This window comes from Oncorhynchus kisutch, linkage group LG1 (genome assembly GCF_002021735.2).
Source record: "Oncorhynchus kisutch isolate 150728-3 linkage group LG1, Okis_V2, whole genome shotgun sequence".
NCBI classification, from domain to species: Eukaryota; Metazoa; Chordata; class Actinopteri; order Salmoniformes; family Salmonidae; genus Oncorhynchus; species Oncorhynchus kisutch.
Window position 1 is genome coordinate 57,577,749 of NC_034174.2, and position 13,881 is coordinate 57,591,629.

The 13,881-nt window shown below is 43.2% G+C and overlaps 2 protein-coding genes across 6 annotated transcripts in view; one reads left to right on the plus strand and one right to left on the minus strand.

The window, feature by feature from the left end:
- rbpjl (recombination signal binding protein for immunoglobulin kappa J region-like) overlaps positions 1 to 1,716 on the minus strand; it is a 28,991-nt gene extending 27,275 nt beyond the window's left edge. For 2 of the 4 annotated variants that reach the window (XM_020483095.2, XM_020483085.2), the window contains exon 1: positions 1,448 to 1,715. In XM_020483095.2, coding sequence (XP_020338684.1) covers positions 1,448 to 1,496 — 49 coding nt within the window. In that variant the 5' untranslated portion in view covers positions 1,497 to 1,715. Of the gene's footprint in view, positions 1 to 1,447 lie in introns of all 4 variants that reach the window. The other 2 variants (XM_031827616.1, XM_031827613.1) reach the window with 1 other exon arrangement.
- The window catches only part of LOC109890922 (matrilin-4-like), a 38,278-nt gene that overhangs the window by 451 nt on the left and 23,946 nt on the right, over positions 1 to 13,881 (plus strand). For both annotated transcript variants that reach the window (XM_020483072.2, XM_031827597.1), the window contains exons 2-6: positions 9,274 to 9,405; positions 9,650 to 9,825; positions 10,072 to 10,462; positions 12,380 to 12,502; positions 13,066 to 13,188. In XM_020483072.2, coding sequence (XP_020338661.1) covers positions 9,333 to 9,405; positions 9,650 to 9,825; positions 10,072 to 10,462; positions 12,380 to 12,502; positions 13,066 to 13,188 — 886 coding nt within the window. In that variant the 5' untranslated portion in view covers positions 9,274 to 9,332. The remainder of the gene's footprint in view (positions 1 to 9,273; positions 9,406 to 9,649; positions 9,826 to 10,071; positions 10,463 to 12,379; positions 12,503 to 13,065; positions 13,189 to 13,881) is intronic.

The window sequence follows — 13,881 nt, forward strand, 5'->3', positions numbered from 1 at the left end:
TTTGTTTTGATACTCGTCTATAGGCTTATAAATAGTTTGGTTAACCAGGCAACATGACCCAGTGAGGAAATGCCTGTCTGATCCTTCATTAGTGCCGCTGCGGGATTTGTTTTTTAGGTGTTCTAATGTCGTTTCTGATTTTGCCACCATAGGGTAGTAATAAGAGTTGCCAAAATGCAGACTAGACCTGAGGTGTAGCTCATTTATACAGAGCCATACACTCTTAGGTTTGAAGAAGAACCCTTTCTGTTCCAGGTAGAACCCTTTCCACAGAGGGTTCTACTTGGAACGCAAAGTAGTTCTACTTGGAACCCAAAAGGGTTCTCCTATGGAGACAGTTCCCTTTGGAACCCTTTTTTCTAAGAGTGTATTATGAAAGTCAAACTTAATTGATATGACATGTTTTATAGTAGTAGAAATAGTAGCAGTAGTAGTTGGTAGACTATATCTGTTTATGCTGGACTAGATGGTTGTCTTTTGGAGAGTTCCTGGGGATGTTGAGGAATTAGAAAAATCTGTATTTGCCAATCTAATTTGATGAAATGCTATTATTAAATTGAAACATATACCTTAAAAACAACACTTGGCTTACACTATATTATTTAGTAGGATGCAATATTTCAAAACGACCATCAAACAGGATAATATACAACAAACCAACATCTCAAAAAATGCCTTCTTTACCATCTGGTAACCAACTCAACATTGTGTACTGTAGAGTGAGACTATGTGGAGGGTGCTGACTGGCTGTATTTGCTTGGTGCACAGTGGCTGCCTGGAGGTGAGGAGGTTAGGAGGCAGGAGAAACTGCTAACAGTAGCAAAGTCCACATCTGCTTCCAATCGAGAAAGAACAAGAAGCTGCTGTGTCTTAATCTGAATATGGGCTCAAGCTGTCACTCAACTCCCTATCAGCCACATAACTGCTCTCTTCACTCATTCCCGAAGGTGTCGCTCACTTTCCCAGCCTCTCCCTCCCTCTCTCCCCATTCCACTCCCACCTCTCTCTCCCCTCTCTCCCTCTCTCCCTTGTCACTTCCTCCTTTGCTTTCTATCAGCCTCCCCCTTGTGCCTGAGCTCCCTGTCAAACTCAAACTGTGAAGAATGATTTAACTGTCAGGACTTAATCTCTTGGACATCCTTCAGGTTAAGCAGATTTTTCTATGTAGAGCATAAACAGATATCCCATAGAGAAATGTGGGCCTACAGCTTACTCGCAGCATGCCCCCTCTCTCCCTCCTTATTTCCCCCCTCTCATCTCCTCTAGCCCCAGGTAGAGGTTGCTCTTAGGCACAGATCTAGGGATAGCTCAGTCCTCACAAATCCTGATCTTGATGATTACAGGGAAAACGCAAACAATGACCTTCATTTGTTTTATTTTTTGGGCAACCCATCTGGCTTATCCATTCCTCCTTCTATGTGGCTTATTCTGGAGCTGGTTCACTTACCTTCTCGCCTCTCTTCCCCAGTTTCTGCCTCCCCGGCGAGGCTCTGCATGGTCTGGTAGCAGTGCTAAACCTGAAAAGAGGAAGTCCTTTTGTAGCTACACCATGCATGTCCCAACAACAGGGGTTCTGCTGCTACTGTGCTTTACTTCCTCGGAGAAGCCACTCCGCTCCATTCAATACAGCTCTGCCTGTGAATTCACTGTGACACACTAATATGGATACTGTGTGTTAGCGCTAATCGTAGTGTGTTACTGTTACCCCCACCCCTTTCTCCATTCCGGATCTCTTATTCCAGTGGCAGTGTGTCTGTGTTTCCGTTTGTTTGTATTGCGAGATAGTCACCTGTTTCTCAGGTACAGGTTTCTCACACCCCTCTTGCTTCCGCAAACACTGCAGGAGATAGCAAGAGGTTGCCCAAAGACAAGAGTGACGTCCAACCAGACAGCGAGTGCTTGTCTAACAGCTATGCAGTAGCTTTTAAAATTGCATTAAGAGTTGAGTGGTGTGTCTCTGAAAATAAATGGCAGAGAATAAGACACCTGTGTTTTATATCAAGTTGGAAACCAGAATAAAAGTAATGTGCACTTCCAGGGAGCCTCAACCCACACAGTAGAACTGATAGTTTACTGTGAACTCAGGGCATATGGGGGCCGGGGGAAGGGAAGTATGGAAGTTGCATTAGTGGCATTGCTCCCCAAGGGCGAGCACTGACATCTAAGCCTGTTATTTTGGGCTCGTCAGCAACATATGCCACATGGTTTTTGAAAAGTTTCACAGAAGAGCTGTAGAAAGCTGCAGAAAGAATGTACAGTTGATGTCAAAGGTTTACATACACTTAGATTGGAGTCATTCAAACTCGCTTTACAATTACTCCACAAATGTCTTGATAACAAACTGTAGTTTTGGCAAGTCGGTTAGGACATCTACTTTGTGCATGACACAAGTAATTTTTCCAACAATTGTTTACAGACAGATTATTTAACTTATAATTCACTGTATCACAATCCCAGTGGGTCAGAATTTTACATACACTAAGTTGACTGTGCCTTTAAACAGCTTGGAAAAGTCCAGAAAACGATATCATGGCCTTTAGAAGCTTCTGATAGGTTAATAGACATAATTTGAGTCAATTGGAGGTGTACCTGTGGATGTATTTCAAGGCTTACCTTCAAACTCAGTGCCTCTTTGCTTGGCATCATGGAAAAATCAAAATAAATCAGCCAAGACCTCAGAAAAAATCTGGTTCATCCTTGGAAACAATTTCCAAATGCCTGAAGGTACCACGTTCATCTGTACAAACAATAGTTCGCAAGTATAAACACCATGGGACCACGCAGCCGTCATACCGCTCAGGAAGGAGACGCGTTCTGTCTCCTAGAGATGAACGTACTTTGGTGTGAAAATCAATCCCAGAACAACAGCAAAGGACCTTGTGACAATGCGAGGAAACAGGTACAACAGTTTCTATATCCACAGTAAAACGAGTCCTATATCGACATAACCTGTAAAGCCGCTCAGGAAGAAAGAAGTCACTGCTCCAAAACCGCCATAAAAAGCCAGACTACCTTTTGCAACTGCACATGGGGACAAAGATCTACTTTTTGGAGAAATGTCCTCTGGTCTGATGAAACAAAAATAGAACTGTTTGGCCAAAATGACCATCGTTATGTTAGGAGGAAATCCTGTAGAAAATTTGTGGGCAGAACTGAAAAAGCCCCTGCGAGCAAGGAGGCCTACAAAACCTGACTCAGTTAAATCAGCTTTGTCAGGAGGAATGGGCCAATATTCACCCAATTTACAGTGCGAAGCTTGTGGAAGGCTACCTGAAACATTTGACCCAAGTTTCATTTCACATTTCACATTCTTAAAATAAAGTGGTGATCCTAACTGACCTAAGACAGGGATTTTTTTACTAGGATTAAATGAGAGGAATTGTGAAAAACTGAGTTTAAATGTATTTGGCTGAGATGTATGTAAACTTCCGACTTCAACTGTACATATCTTCTTCCATCCTACTTTAGCTACTCCCATGTGATGAAGAATCGTATGCAAAGTTCAATCTGTTCATTTTCATACCTACACTGAACAAAAATACAAACACAACATTTTCTATACGCACAAAAGTTTATTTCTTTCAAATGTTGTGCACAAATATGTTTACATCCCTGTTAGTGAGAATTTCTCTTTTTCCAAGATAATCCATTCACCTGACAGGTGTGGCATATCAAGAAGCTGAATAAACAGCATGATCATTACACAGGTGCACCTTGTGCTGGGGACAATAAATGGACAATCTCAAATCTGCAGTTTTATCACATAACACAATGCCACGGATGTCTCAAATTGAGGGAGCTTGCAATTTGCATGCTGACTGCAGGAATGTCCACCAGAGCTGTTGCCAGATAATTTAATGTTCATTTCTCTGTCATAAACCGCCTCCAACGTCATTGTAGAGAGTTTGGCAGTACATCCGACCGGCCTCACACCTGCAGACCATGTGCATGGCGTCGTGTCGGCGAGTGGTTTGCTGATGTCAACGTTGTGAACCAATGGTGGTGGTGGGGTTATGGTACGGATAGGTATAAGCTACAGACAACACACACAATTGCATTTTTTCGATAGCAATTTGAACGCACAAAAATACCGTGATGAAATCCTGAAGCCCATTATGAGGTAAAAAAAAAATTTAACAGATGCATATCTGTATTCCCAGTCATATGAAATCCATAGATCCGGGCCTAATTAATTCATTTCAATTGATTGATTTCTTCATATGAACTGTAACTCAGTAAAATCTTTGAAATTGTTGCAAGTTGCGTTCATATTTTCATTCAGTATAGTAGGCTAGGTCTTCTTTTTCTTTTGTCAATTGTGCTATAATTGCTTGATTACTGCTCCAGTATTTAACATCCAATTACATATTATACTGTATGCAATTCACAACTTATACCATTATATAATGTAGAATTCCACCACCCATATAGACACTGTATCAGTCCATTCAGTGCAGTGGATTAACAGGGGAATAGTAAAGTGCACTGAATGTTTTTCTTAATGCATAATTACAGTGTATTTGTTGTGGTGTGACCTGTGAGAATAGGGGGCCTGGTAGTATGGGCACTGTTGTGTTAGTTAGGTAGTAGTGGGGCACACTTCGGCATCTTTGTACCTGCACACATGCACTTACAGAAGGAGGCTACTGAAACACACTTCTAGAGTTCTGCACTGGATCACTGGATCAAGATCACAATGCATATGGGTCTCTCTCAGCTGGATGTGGGCTCTTAGCGAGGTCCTGATCTCTCCATCTTCGTGTCTGTCTTAATAAACCTCTGTCTACCCCTTCATTTGCTCGAACTAAATCAAATACAATTTTATTTGTCACATGCGCCAAATACAGGTGTAGACCATACAGTGAAATGCTTACTAAACCAACAATGCAGTCAAGTAAAAATTTGAAAAATAATAAATAATTAAAGAGCATCAGAAAATAACAGAAGAGAGGCTATTTACAGGGGGTTAGTCAAGATAATATGTACACTACTGTTCAAAAGTTTGGGGTCACTTAGAAATATCCTTGTTTTTGAAAAAAAAACATTTTTTGATTTGATTAGCTGATCACCATGTGATTAGCTGTTCAGGAGTCTTATGGCTTCGGGGTAGAAGCTGTTAAGAAGCCTTTTGGACCTAGACTTGGCGCTCCGGTACCGCTTGCCGTGCGGTAGCAGAGAGAACAGTCTATGACTAGGTTGGCTGGAGTCAGTGACAATTTTTAGGGCCTTCCTCTGACACCGCTTGGTATAGAGATCCTGGATGGCAGGATGCTTGGCCCAATTGATGTACTGGGCCATATGCACTAAATCACTTTTATTTATATAGCCCTTCGTACATCAGCTGATATCTCAAAGTGCTGTACAGAAACCCAGCCTAAAACCCCAAACAGCAAGCAATGCAGGTGTAGAGGCACGGTGGCTAGGAAGAACTCCCTAGAAAGGCCAAACCCTAGGAAAAGACCTAGAGAGGAACCAGGCTATGTGGGGTGGCCAGTCCTCTTCTGTCTGTGCCGGGTGGAGAATATAACAGAACATGGCCAAGATGTTCAAATGTTCATAAATGACCAGCATGGTCAAATAATAATAATCACAGGCAGAACAGTTGAAACTGGAACAGCAGCACGGCCAGGTGGACTGGGGACAGCAAGGAGTCATCATGTCAGGTAGTCCTGAGGCATGGTCCTAGGGCTCAGGTCCTCCGAGAGAGAGAGAAAGAAAGAGAGAGAGAATTAGAGAGAGCATACTTCAATTCACACAGGACACCGGATGGGACAGGAGAAGTACTCCAGATATAACAAACTGACCCTAGATCCCCGACACATAAACTACTGCAGCATAAATGCTGGAGGCTGAGACAGGAGGGTCAGGAGACACCATCCGGTGGCCCCATCCGATGACACCCCTGGACAGGGCCAAACAGGAAGGATATAACCCCACCCACTTTGCCAAAGCACAGCCCCCACCCCACTAGAGGGATATCTTCAACCACCAACTTACCATCCTGAGACAAGGCTGAGTATAGCCCACAAAGATCTCCGCCACGGCACAACCCAAGGGGGGGCGCCAACCCAGACAGGAAGATCACATCAGTGACTCAACCCACTCAAGTGACGCACCCCTCCTAGGGACGGTATAAAAGAGCCCTAGTAAGCCAGTGACTCAGCCCCTGTAATAGGGTTAGAGGCAGAGAATCCCAGTGGAAAGAGGGGAACCGGCCAGGCAGAGACCGCAAGGGCGGTTTGTTGCTCCAGAGCCTTTCCGTTCACCTTCACACTCCTGGGCCAGACTACACTCAATCATATGACCCACTGAAGAGATGAGTCTTGAGTAAAGACTTAAAGGTTGAGACCGAGTTTGTGTCTCTCACATGGGTAGGCAGACCATTCCATAAAAATGGAGCTCTATAGGAGAAAGCCCTGCCTCCAGCTGTTTGCTTAGAAATTCTAGGTACAATTAGGAGGCCTGCGTCTTGTGACCGTAGCGTACGTGTAGGTATGTACGGCAGGACCAAATCAGAGAGATAGGTAGGAGCAAGCCCATGTAATGCTTTGTAGGTTAGCAATAAAACCTTGAAATCAGCCCTTGCCTTGACAGGAAGCCAGTGTAGGGAGGCTAGCACTGGAGTAATATGATCACATTTTTTGGTTCTAGTCAGGATCCTAGCAGCCGTATTTATCACTAACTGAAGTTTATTTATTTAGTGCTTTATCCGGGTAGAAAGTAGAATTACTTTTACAGGGTGGATCCCAAAATCAATGTGTAAAATTATAAAAACAAAGTTAGTTGCGCAATACATTTTCTAGTAGTCTAACCTAGAAGTGACAAAAGCATGGATTAATTTTTCTGCATCATTTTTGGACAGAAAGTTTCAGATTTTTGCAATGTTACGTAGATGGAAAAAAGCTGTCCTTGAAACAGTCTTGATATGTTCTTCAAAATAGAGATCGATTGTCAGATTCAACAGAAGATCTCTTTGTTTCTTGGGACCTAGAACAAGCATCTCTGTTTTGTCCGAGTTTAAAAGTAGAACGTTTGCAGCCATCCACTTCCTTATGTCTGAAACACATTCTTCTAGCGAGGGCAATTTTGGGGCTTCACCATGTTTCATTGAAATGTACAGCTGTGTGTCATCCGCATAGCAGTGAAAGTTAACATTATGTTTTCGAATGACATCCCCAAGAGGTAAAATATATAGTGAAAACAATAGTGGTCCTAAAACGGAACCTTGAGGAACACCGAAATATACAGTTGATTTGTCAGAGGACAAACCATTCACAGAGACAAACTGATATCTTTCCGACAGATAAGATCTAAACCGGGCCAGAACTTGTCCGTTGTAGACCAATTTGGGTTTCCAAACTCTCCAAAAGAATGTAGTGATCGATGATATCAAAAGCAGCACTAAGGTCTAGGAGCACGAGGATAGATAGATGCAGAGCCTCGGTCTGATGCCATTAAAAGGTCATTTACCATCTTCACAAGTGCAGTCTCAGTGCTATGATGGGATCTAAAACCAGACTGAAGCATTTCGTATACATTGTTTGTCTTCAGGAAGGCAGTGAGTTGCTGTGCAACAGCCTTTTCTAACATTTTTGAGAGGAATGGAAGATTCGATATAGGCCGATTCGTTGTTTAAATATTTTCTGGGTCCAGGTTTGGCTTTTTCAAGAGAGGCTTTATTACTGCCACTTTTAGTGAGTTTGGTACACATCCGGTGGATAGAGAGCCGTTTATTATGTTCAACATAGGAGGGCCAAGCACAGGAAGCAGCTCTTTCAGTAGTTTAGTTGGAATAGGGTCCAGTATGCAGCTTGAAGGTTTAGAGGCCATGATTATTTTCATCATTGTGTCAAGAGATATAGTACTAAAACACTTGAACGTCTCTCTTGATCCTAGGTCCTGGCAGAGTTGTGCAGACTACCCGCGTCCTTGGGTAGACAGAGTGAGTCTGGAAGGACATCAAGGAATCTTTGTGTTGTCTTTGAATTTATAGCACGACTTTGGATGTTCCTTGGTTGGGGTCTGGGCAGATTATTTGTTGCAATTGCAAACGTAATAAAATGGTGGTCCGATAGTCCAGGATTATGAGGAAAAACATTAAGATCCACAACATTTATTCCATGGGACAAAACTAGGTCCAGAGTATGACTGTGACAGTGAGTAGGTCCAGAGACATGTTGGACAAAACCCACTGAGTCGATGATGGCTCCGAAAGCCTTTTGGAGTGGGTCTGTGGACTACCCTCTGTAGAGCCTTGTGGTCGGAGGCCGAGCAGTTGCCATACCAGGCAGTGATGCAACCATGCTCTCGATGGTGCAGCTGTAGAACTTTTTGAGGATCTGATGACCCATGCCAAATCTTTTCAGTCTCCTGAGGGGGAATAGGCTTTGTCGTACTCTGTCGGGTCCTCTTCACGACTGTTAATTGGTGACAGATTTTCGTGTAAACATTCTACATTTCTTGCAAATATTCAGCAACTCATCTGTAGCCAAATAAACTGCATGCTTTCTCGACAAGTCATAGTGGGAGGACCACACAACATATCATCAACTTTACTCGATATGATGGTTAAATCAATATTTGTGCATAAAAGCGTTTCCACCAACATTTCTCGCATAATTCATTTTACCGACACAAGAAGATCCCACCTTGTCTAGCGTCTTTTTGTTTTGTTGACATTTGAAAAAAATTAGAGTAGGATGGAAGCCTGATTACTTTCCATCTCACTTTATTCTGCTGTATCCCTCCTTTCTTTATATCGCTCTCTTGCTATCTATGAACTTAGTCTGTTGACTTTGACATCCATTTTCATATCAGAGAGCTTGCCGGCTCATGTCAATTGGCATTGGTTTAATGTTTCCTTCACTCAAACTTCACTGCCAAGTAGGAAAAGCACATGGCACAGTTGTCTTTGATGTGATGTCTGTCTACGCTCTCTGAGGAAGTTGTTCCCATTGGGCATTCACAAATTGACCAAAATGAGGCCAATGAATGACTCCTATTCAAGGTACAATTATCTGAGCGATAACGATACATTTCACCTGGACACCTCTCTCAGGACTGAAGAAGAGAAGTTTCTTTTATAATGCTTGTTTTGAATTGACAGCATACCTTTCACACATTAGTCCTGTGTGCAGCCGTCTATTAGGATAGGAATTACTCCTCTGTACCTCCGCCATCTGATTGGTGTCAAGGTTTTTATCGCAGGAATGTGCTGGTGGTAAAGTACTCTCGATGACCTGTTTTGTTCTGTGTTCTCTCGTTGCGGTGCAGTTTGAAGCCTGCCTAAACTCAGCCCCGAGAGGTCCGGCTCCCAGACCAGCACCCTAAACATGAGACAGCTGTGTGTCTGTGTGTCTGTCCTGCTAGCCTTGGCCACCATGGCTGTGGCTAGGCCTAAAGAAGGTTAGCCGAGTCCAACTGTGAAGTAATAAAAAGACCATGAATGGATTGCAGTTCAGCCCACATTCAATTGCTTCTTGCATTTTATATTTTATTCCAAGAATACATAAAAATGAGAACTGGCGTTGCAAGGAAGTTAATGAAATTAATACAAAACTACTGTTTAATTGTCTGCTTATGCCGTAGCTAATGTGATATTCATGATTTCCCACTCTGGCTTCACACATTCTCACTTCGCCTAAACCAGGACCGGAGCAGAAGTGCAAGTCTGGCCCAGTGGACCTCATGTTCATTATTGACAGCTCTCGAAGTGTGCGGCCCCACGAGTTTGAGACCATGCGCAAGTTCATGATTGACATCATCCACATGCTGGACATGGAGGCGAATGCCACCCGAGTGGGCGTGGTGCAGTACTCCAGCCAGGTCCAACAACCTCTTATCAACTTCACAATTTATCCTTTTGTTTATACACATTAGTGAAGAACTACGCTTGGAAAGGGAAGATCATTCTTGATGAATTCTTAGCTTGGCTTCCCTTTCCAGTTGTAGTTCTTGTAAAGGCTAAATGCCACTGGTGAAGACTCAGTTGCACCTAAATAGAGATAGCTAGACATGCAAACCCTGCATATGAAGAGGTGACTGATGCTTTGCATATTTCTATGACTCTAGGTCCAGAACGAATTCTCTCTCAAGACCCATGGCAAGCTGCAGGGCATGGTGAAAGGCATCAATGAGATCGTCCCCCTGGCGCAGGGCACCATGACGGGCCTGGCCATCAAGTACGTCATGAACCATGCCTTCACGGCATCCGAGGGCGACCGACCCAAGGTGCCCAATGTGGCCATCATCGTAACGGACGGGCGGCCCCAGGACCGCGTGGTGGAGGTAGCAGCCGAGGCTCGAGACAAGGGAATCGAGATCTATGCGGTGGGCGTTGCTCGGGCGGATTTGACCTCGCTGCGTGCTATGGCGTCGCCGCCCATTGAGGACCATGTCTTCCTGGTGGAGTCTTTTGACCTGATCTACCAGTTTGGCCTGCAGTTCCAGGACAAGCTCTGCGGTGGGTTGGGTCGATAAGCGATATTATCGAATTATTGTCAAAGTTTGGACACACCTACTCATTCAAGGGTTTTTCTTTATTTTTTACTATTTTCTACATTGTAGAAAAAGTGTGAAAAAATCTAAACTGTGAAATAAATCAAAATATATTTTAGATTTTAGATTCTTCTAAGCAGCCACCTTGATGACAGCTTTGCACACTCTTGGCATTCTCTCAACCAGCTTCATGAGGAATGCTTTTCCAACAGTCTTGAAGGCTCTCCCACATGCTGGGCATTTGTTGGCTGCTTTTCCTTCACTCAACAGTCAAACTCATCCCAAACCATATAAATTGGATTGAGGTCGGGTGATTGTGGAGGCCAGGTCATCTGATGCAGCACTCCATCACTCTCCGTCTTGGTCAAATAGCCCTTACACAGCCTGGAGGTGTGTTGGATCATTGTCCTGTTGAAAAACAAATGATAGTGGGACTAAGTCCAAACCAGATGGAATGACGTGTCGCTGCAGAATGCTGTGGTAGCCATGCTGGTTAAGTGTGCCTTGAATTCTAAATAAATCACTGATAGTGTCACCAGCAAAGCACCCCCACACCATCACACCTTCTCCTCCATGCTTCACGGTGGGAACCACATATGCGGAGATCATCCGTTCACCTACTCTGCATCTCACAAAGACACGGTGGTTGGAACCAAAAATCTCAAATTTGGACTCATCAGATCAAAGGACAAATTTTCCATTGCTCGTGTTTCTTGGCCCAAACAAGTCTCTTCTTCTTCTTGGTGTCCTTTAGTAGTGGTTTTATTGCAGCAATTCGACCATGAAGGCCTGATTCACGCGGTCTCCTCTGAACAGTTGATGTTGAGATGTGTCTGTTACTTGAACTCTGAAGAATTAATTTGGGCTGCAATATGAGGTGAGCTGTTCTTGCAATAATATAGACGTAGCCCTATTTGGTAAAAGACTGTATACCACCCCTACCTTGTCACAACACATCTGATTGGCTCAAACGCATTAAGATGGAAAGAAATTCCACAAGGCACACCTGTTAATTTAAATGCATTCCAGGTGACTACCTCCTGAAGCTGGTTGAGAAAATGCCAAGAGTGTGCAATGCTGTCGCAAAGGGTGGCTACTTTGAAGAATCTGAAATATAAAATATATTTTGGAACAATATATATTACTGCATGATTCCATGTGTTGTTTTGATGTCTTCACTATTATTCTATAAAGTAGAAAATAGTAAAAAATAAAATAAAACTTGAATGAGTAGGTGTGACCAAACTTTTGAATGGTACTGTGTATGTTCAGCGATATGCGCAATATAAGCAATTATCAACATTACTCAGTTTCCATGATAAATCAAAGTTATTGTTCCAACCGTAGTATCCCACTTTACAAATCCCACTTTACTGTTGCTGAAGTGTGTCAAGATCGCCAGTGTCCACAAAGGTTTGTATTCGTACTTGAGACTTTCAAAGCTTGTAAAATGTTCCCGAGTGGCGCAGCAGTCTAAGGCATTGCATCTCAGTGCTAGAGGTCTCACTACAGACCCTGGTTCGAATCCAGGCTGTATCACAACTGGCCGTGATTGGGAGTCCCATAGGGCGGCGCACAATTGACCCAGCGTTGTTAGGGTTTGGCTGGGGTAGGCCGTCATTGTAAATAAGATGTTGTTCTTTATTTAACTAAGTAAGTCAGTTAAGGTTAAATAAATTAAATAAAAAATATACTCAAGTCAGAATAAAGCTCTGTGGGATTTTTAGCTCTTGCTATTAGTTGTATCCTTGGCAGCACAATATCAAGCATCTAATTCTCACAAGAGCATCACTAGCTTTTGGGAACTTTCCTTATATTTCCTAATGCCAATATGATGAGAGTGATTAAATGTTGAATTGTTGCTTGTCTGCTGGGGTTCCAGGGATGGATCTGTGCCTGGAGTCTGACCATGGCTGTGAGCACCTCTGTGAGAGCTCCCCTCGTTCTTTCCACTGCCTGTGTCTGCCAGGGTACACTCTCAACGAGGATGGCAAGACCTGTAAAGGTATAGGCTGTCAATGGGGCTAGAAATGAGCCAACTTAATCATTTTGTATTATTATTAATGAACTATACACTGAATATACCTAATATTGAGTTGCACTCCTCCCACACACACACACTTTTGCCCTCAGAACAGCCTACATTTTTGGGGGCATAGACTCTACAAGGTGTCAAAAGTGATCCACAGGGATTCTGGCCTATGTTGACTCCAATGCTTCTCACAGTTGAGTCAAGTTGGCTGGATGTCCTTTGGGTGGTGGACCATTCTTCATACACACGGGAAACTGTTGAGCATCCCAGCAGCATTGCAGTTCTTGACACAAACCAGTGCGCCTGGCACCTACCATACCCTGTTCAATGGCACTTAAATATTTTGTCTTGCCCATTCACCCTTTGAATGGCACACATAGTCAATCCATGTCTCAATTGTCTCAAGACTTAAAAATCCTTCTTTAACCTGTCTCCTCCCCTTCAGCTTCAATGTTTGAAGTGGATTTAACAAGTGACAGTTTCAGCAGTTACTGACTTAACAGCAACTGTGATTTTTGTCTCTTTGTATGATACAGCCATAGACCTGTGTGCCGGGGGGAAGCATGACTGTGAGCAGATCTGTATCCCCTCCCCTGGAACCTTCACCTGCGGCTGCAACACTGGCTACACCCTCAACGACGACAAGAAGACCTGCACAAGTTAGCGACGCCATCGGCAGGCCAAACAATACAATGCACTAAAAGCAACATCCCAATGGAGATATATAGACCAAAATATACATACATGCATTCACACACAGGCTGGCCCCCGCCCACACACACATGCACACACTCTCTCTCACACACACTTAAAGCACTCAGAGAAAATATTAGACATTTCATCAGCTTTCACTAGGTACTGTAGGATGCAATTTATGTGTTTACAACCGAGTGAGGACTGAAAGTTAGGAGATGTCTTGATTCAGCTCAGGCTCTAGAGAACCATAAGTCAATTCCTTGTTATTCCTTGTTGTTCCTGGCTACAGCTTTTCTGTGTTGCAATGCAAAAAAATGCACCTTGCTGAGAAAGAAAGCTGTGAGCTTAGATTTAATAGGATGTTATAGACCTCCATATGCAAAAGAAGAATCTCTGGATTCTCTGGCTAAACTACAGCGTGGTTGTGGGGGGGGGAATGAAATGGTTCTCATGGGCGATTTTAAACTGGGACTGGTTCTCTCCAAACTCCGAGGCCACAAGAGGACTGTGCAAAACATTGCATTTTACTTAATTGATAAATGCAGTCACAAGACCCAATCCAAAATACATCTCCAAGTCAACACTTATTGATGTTATTCTAAATAACAATCCACATAAGTACTTGGCCATTGGCATTTTCCCTAATGATTTAAGAG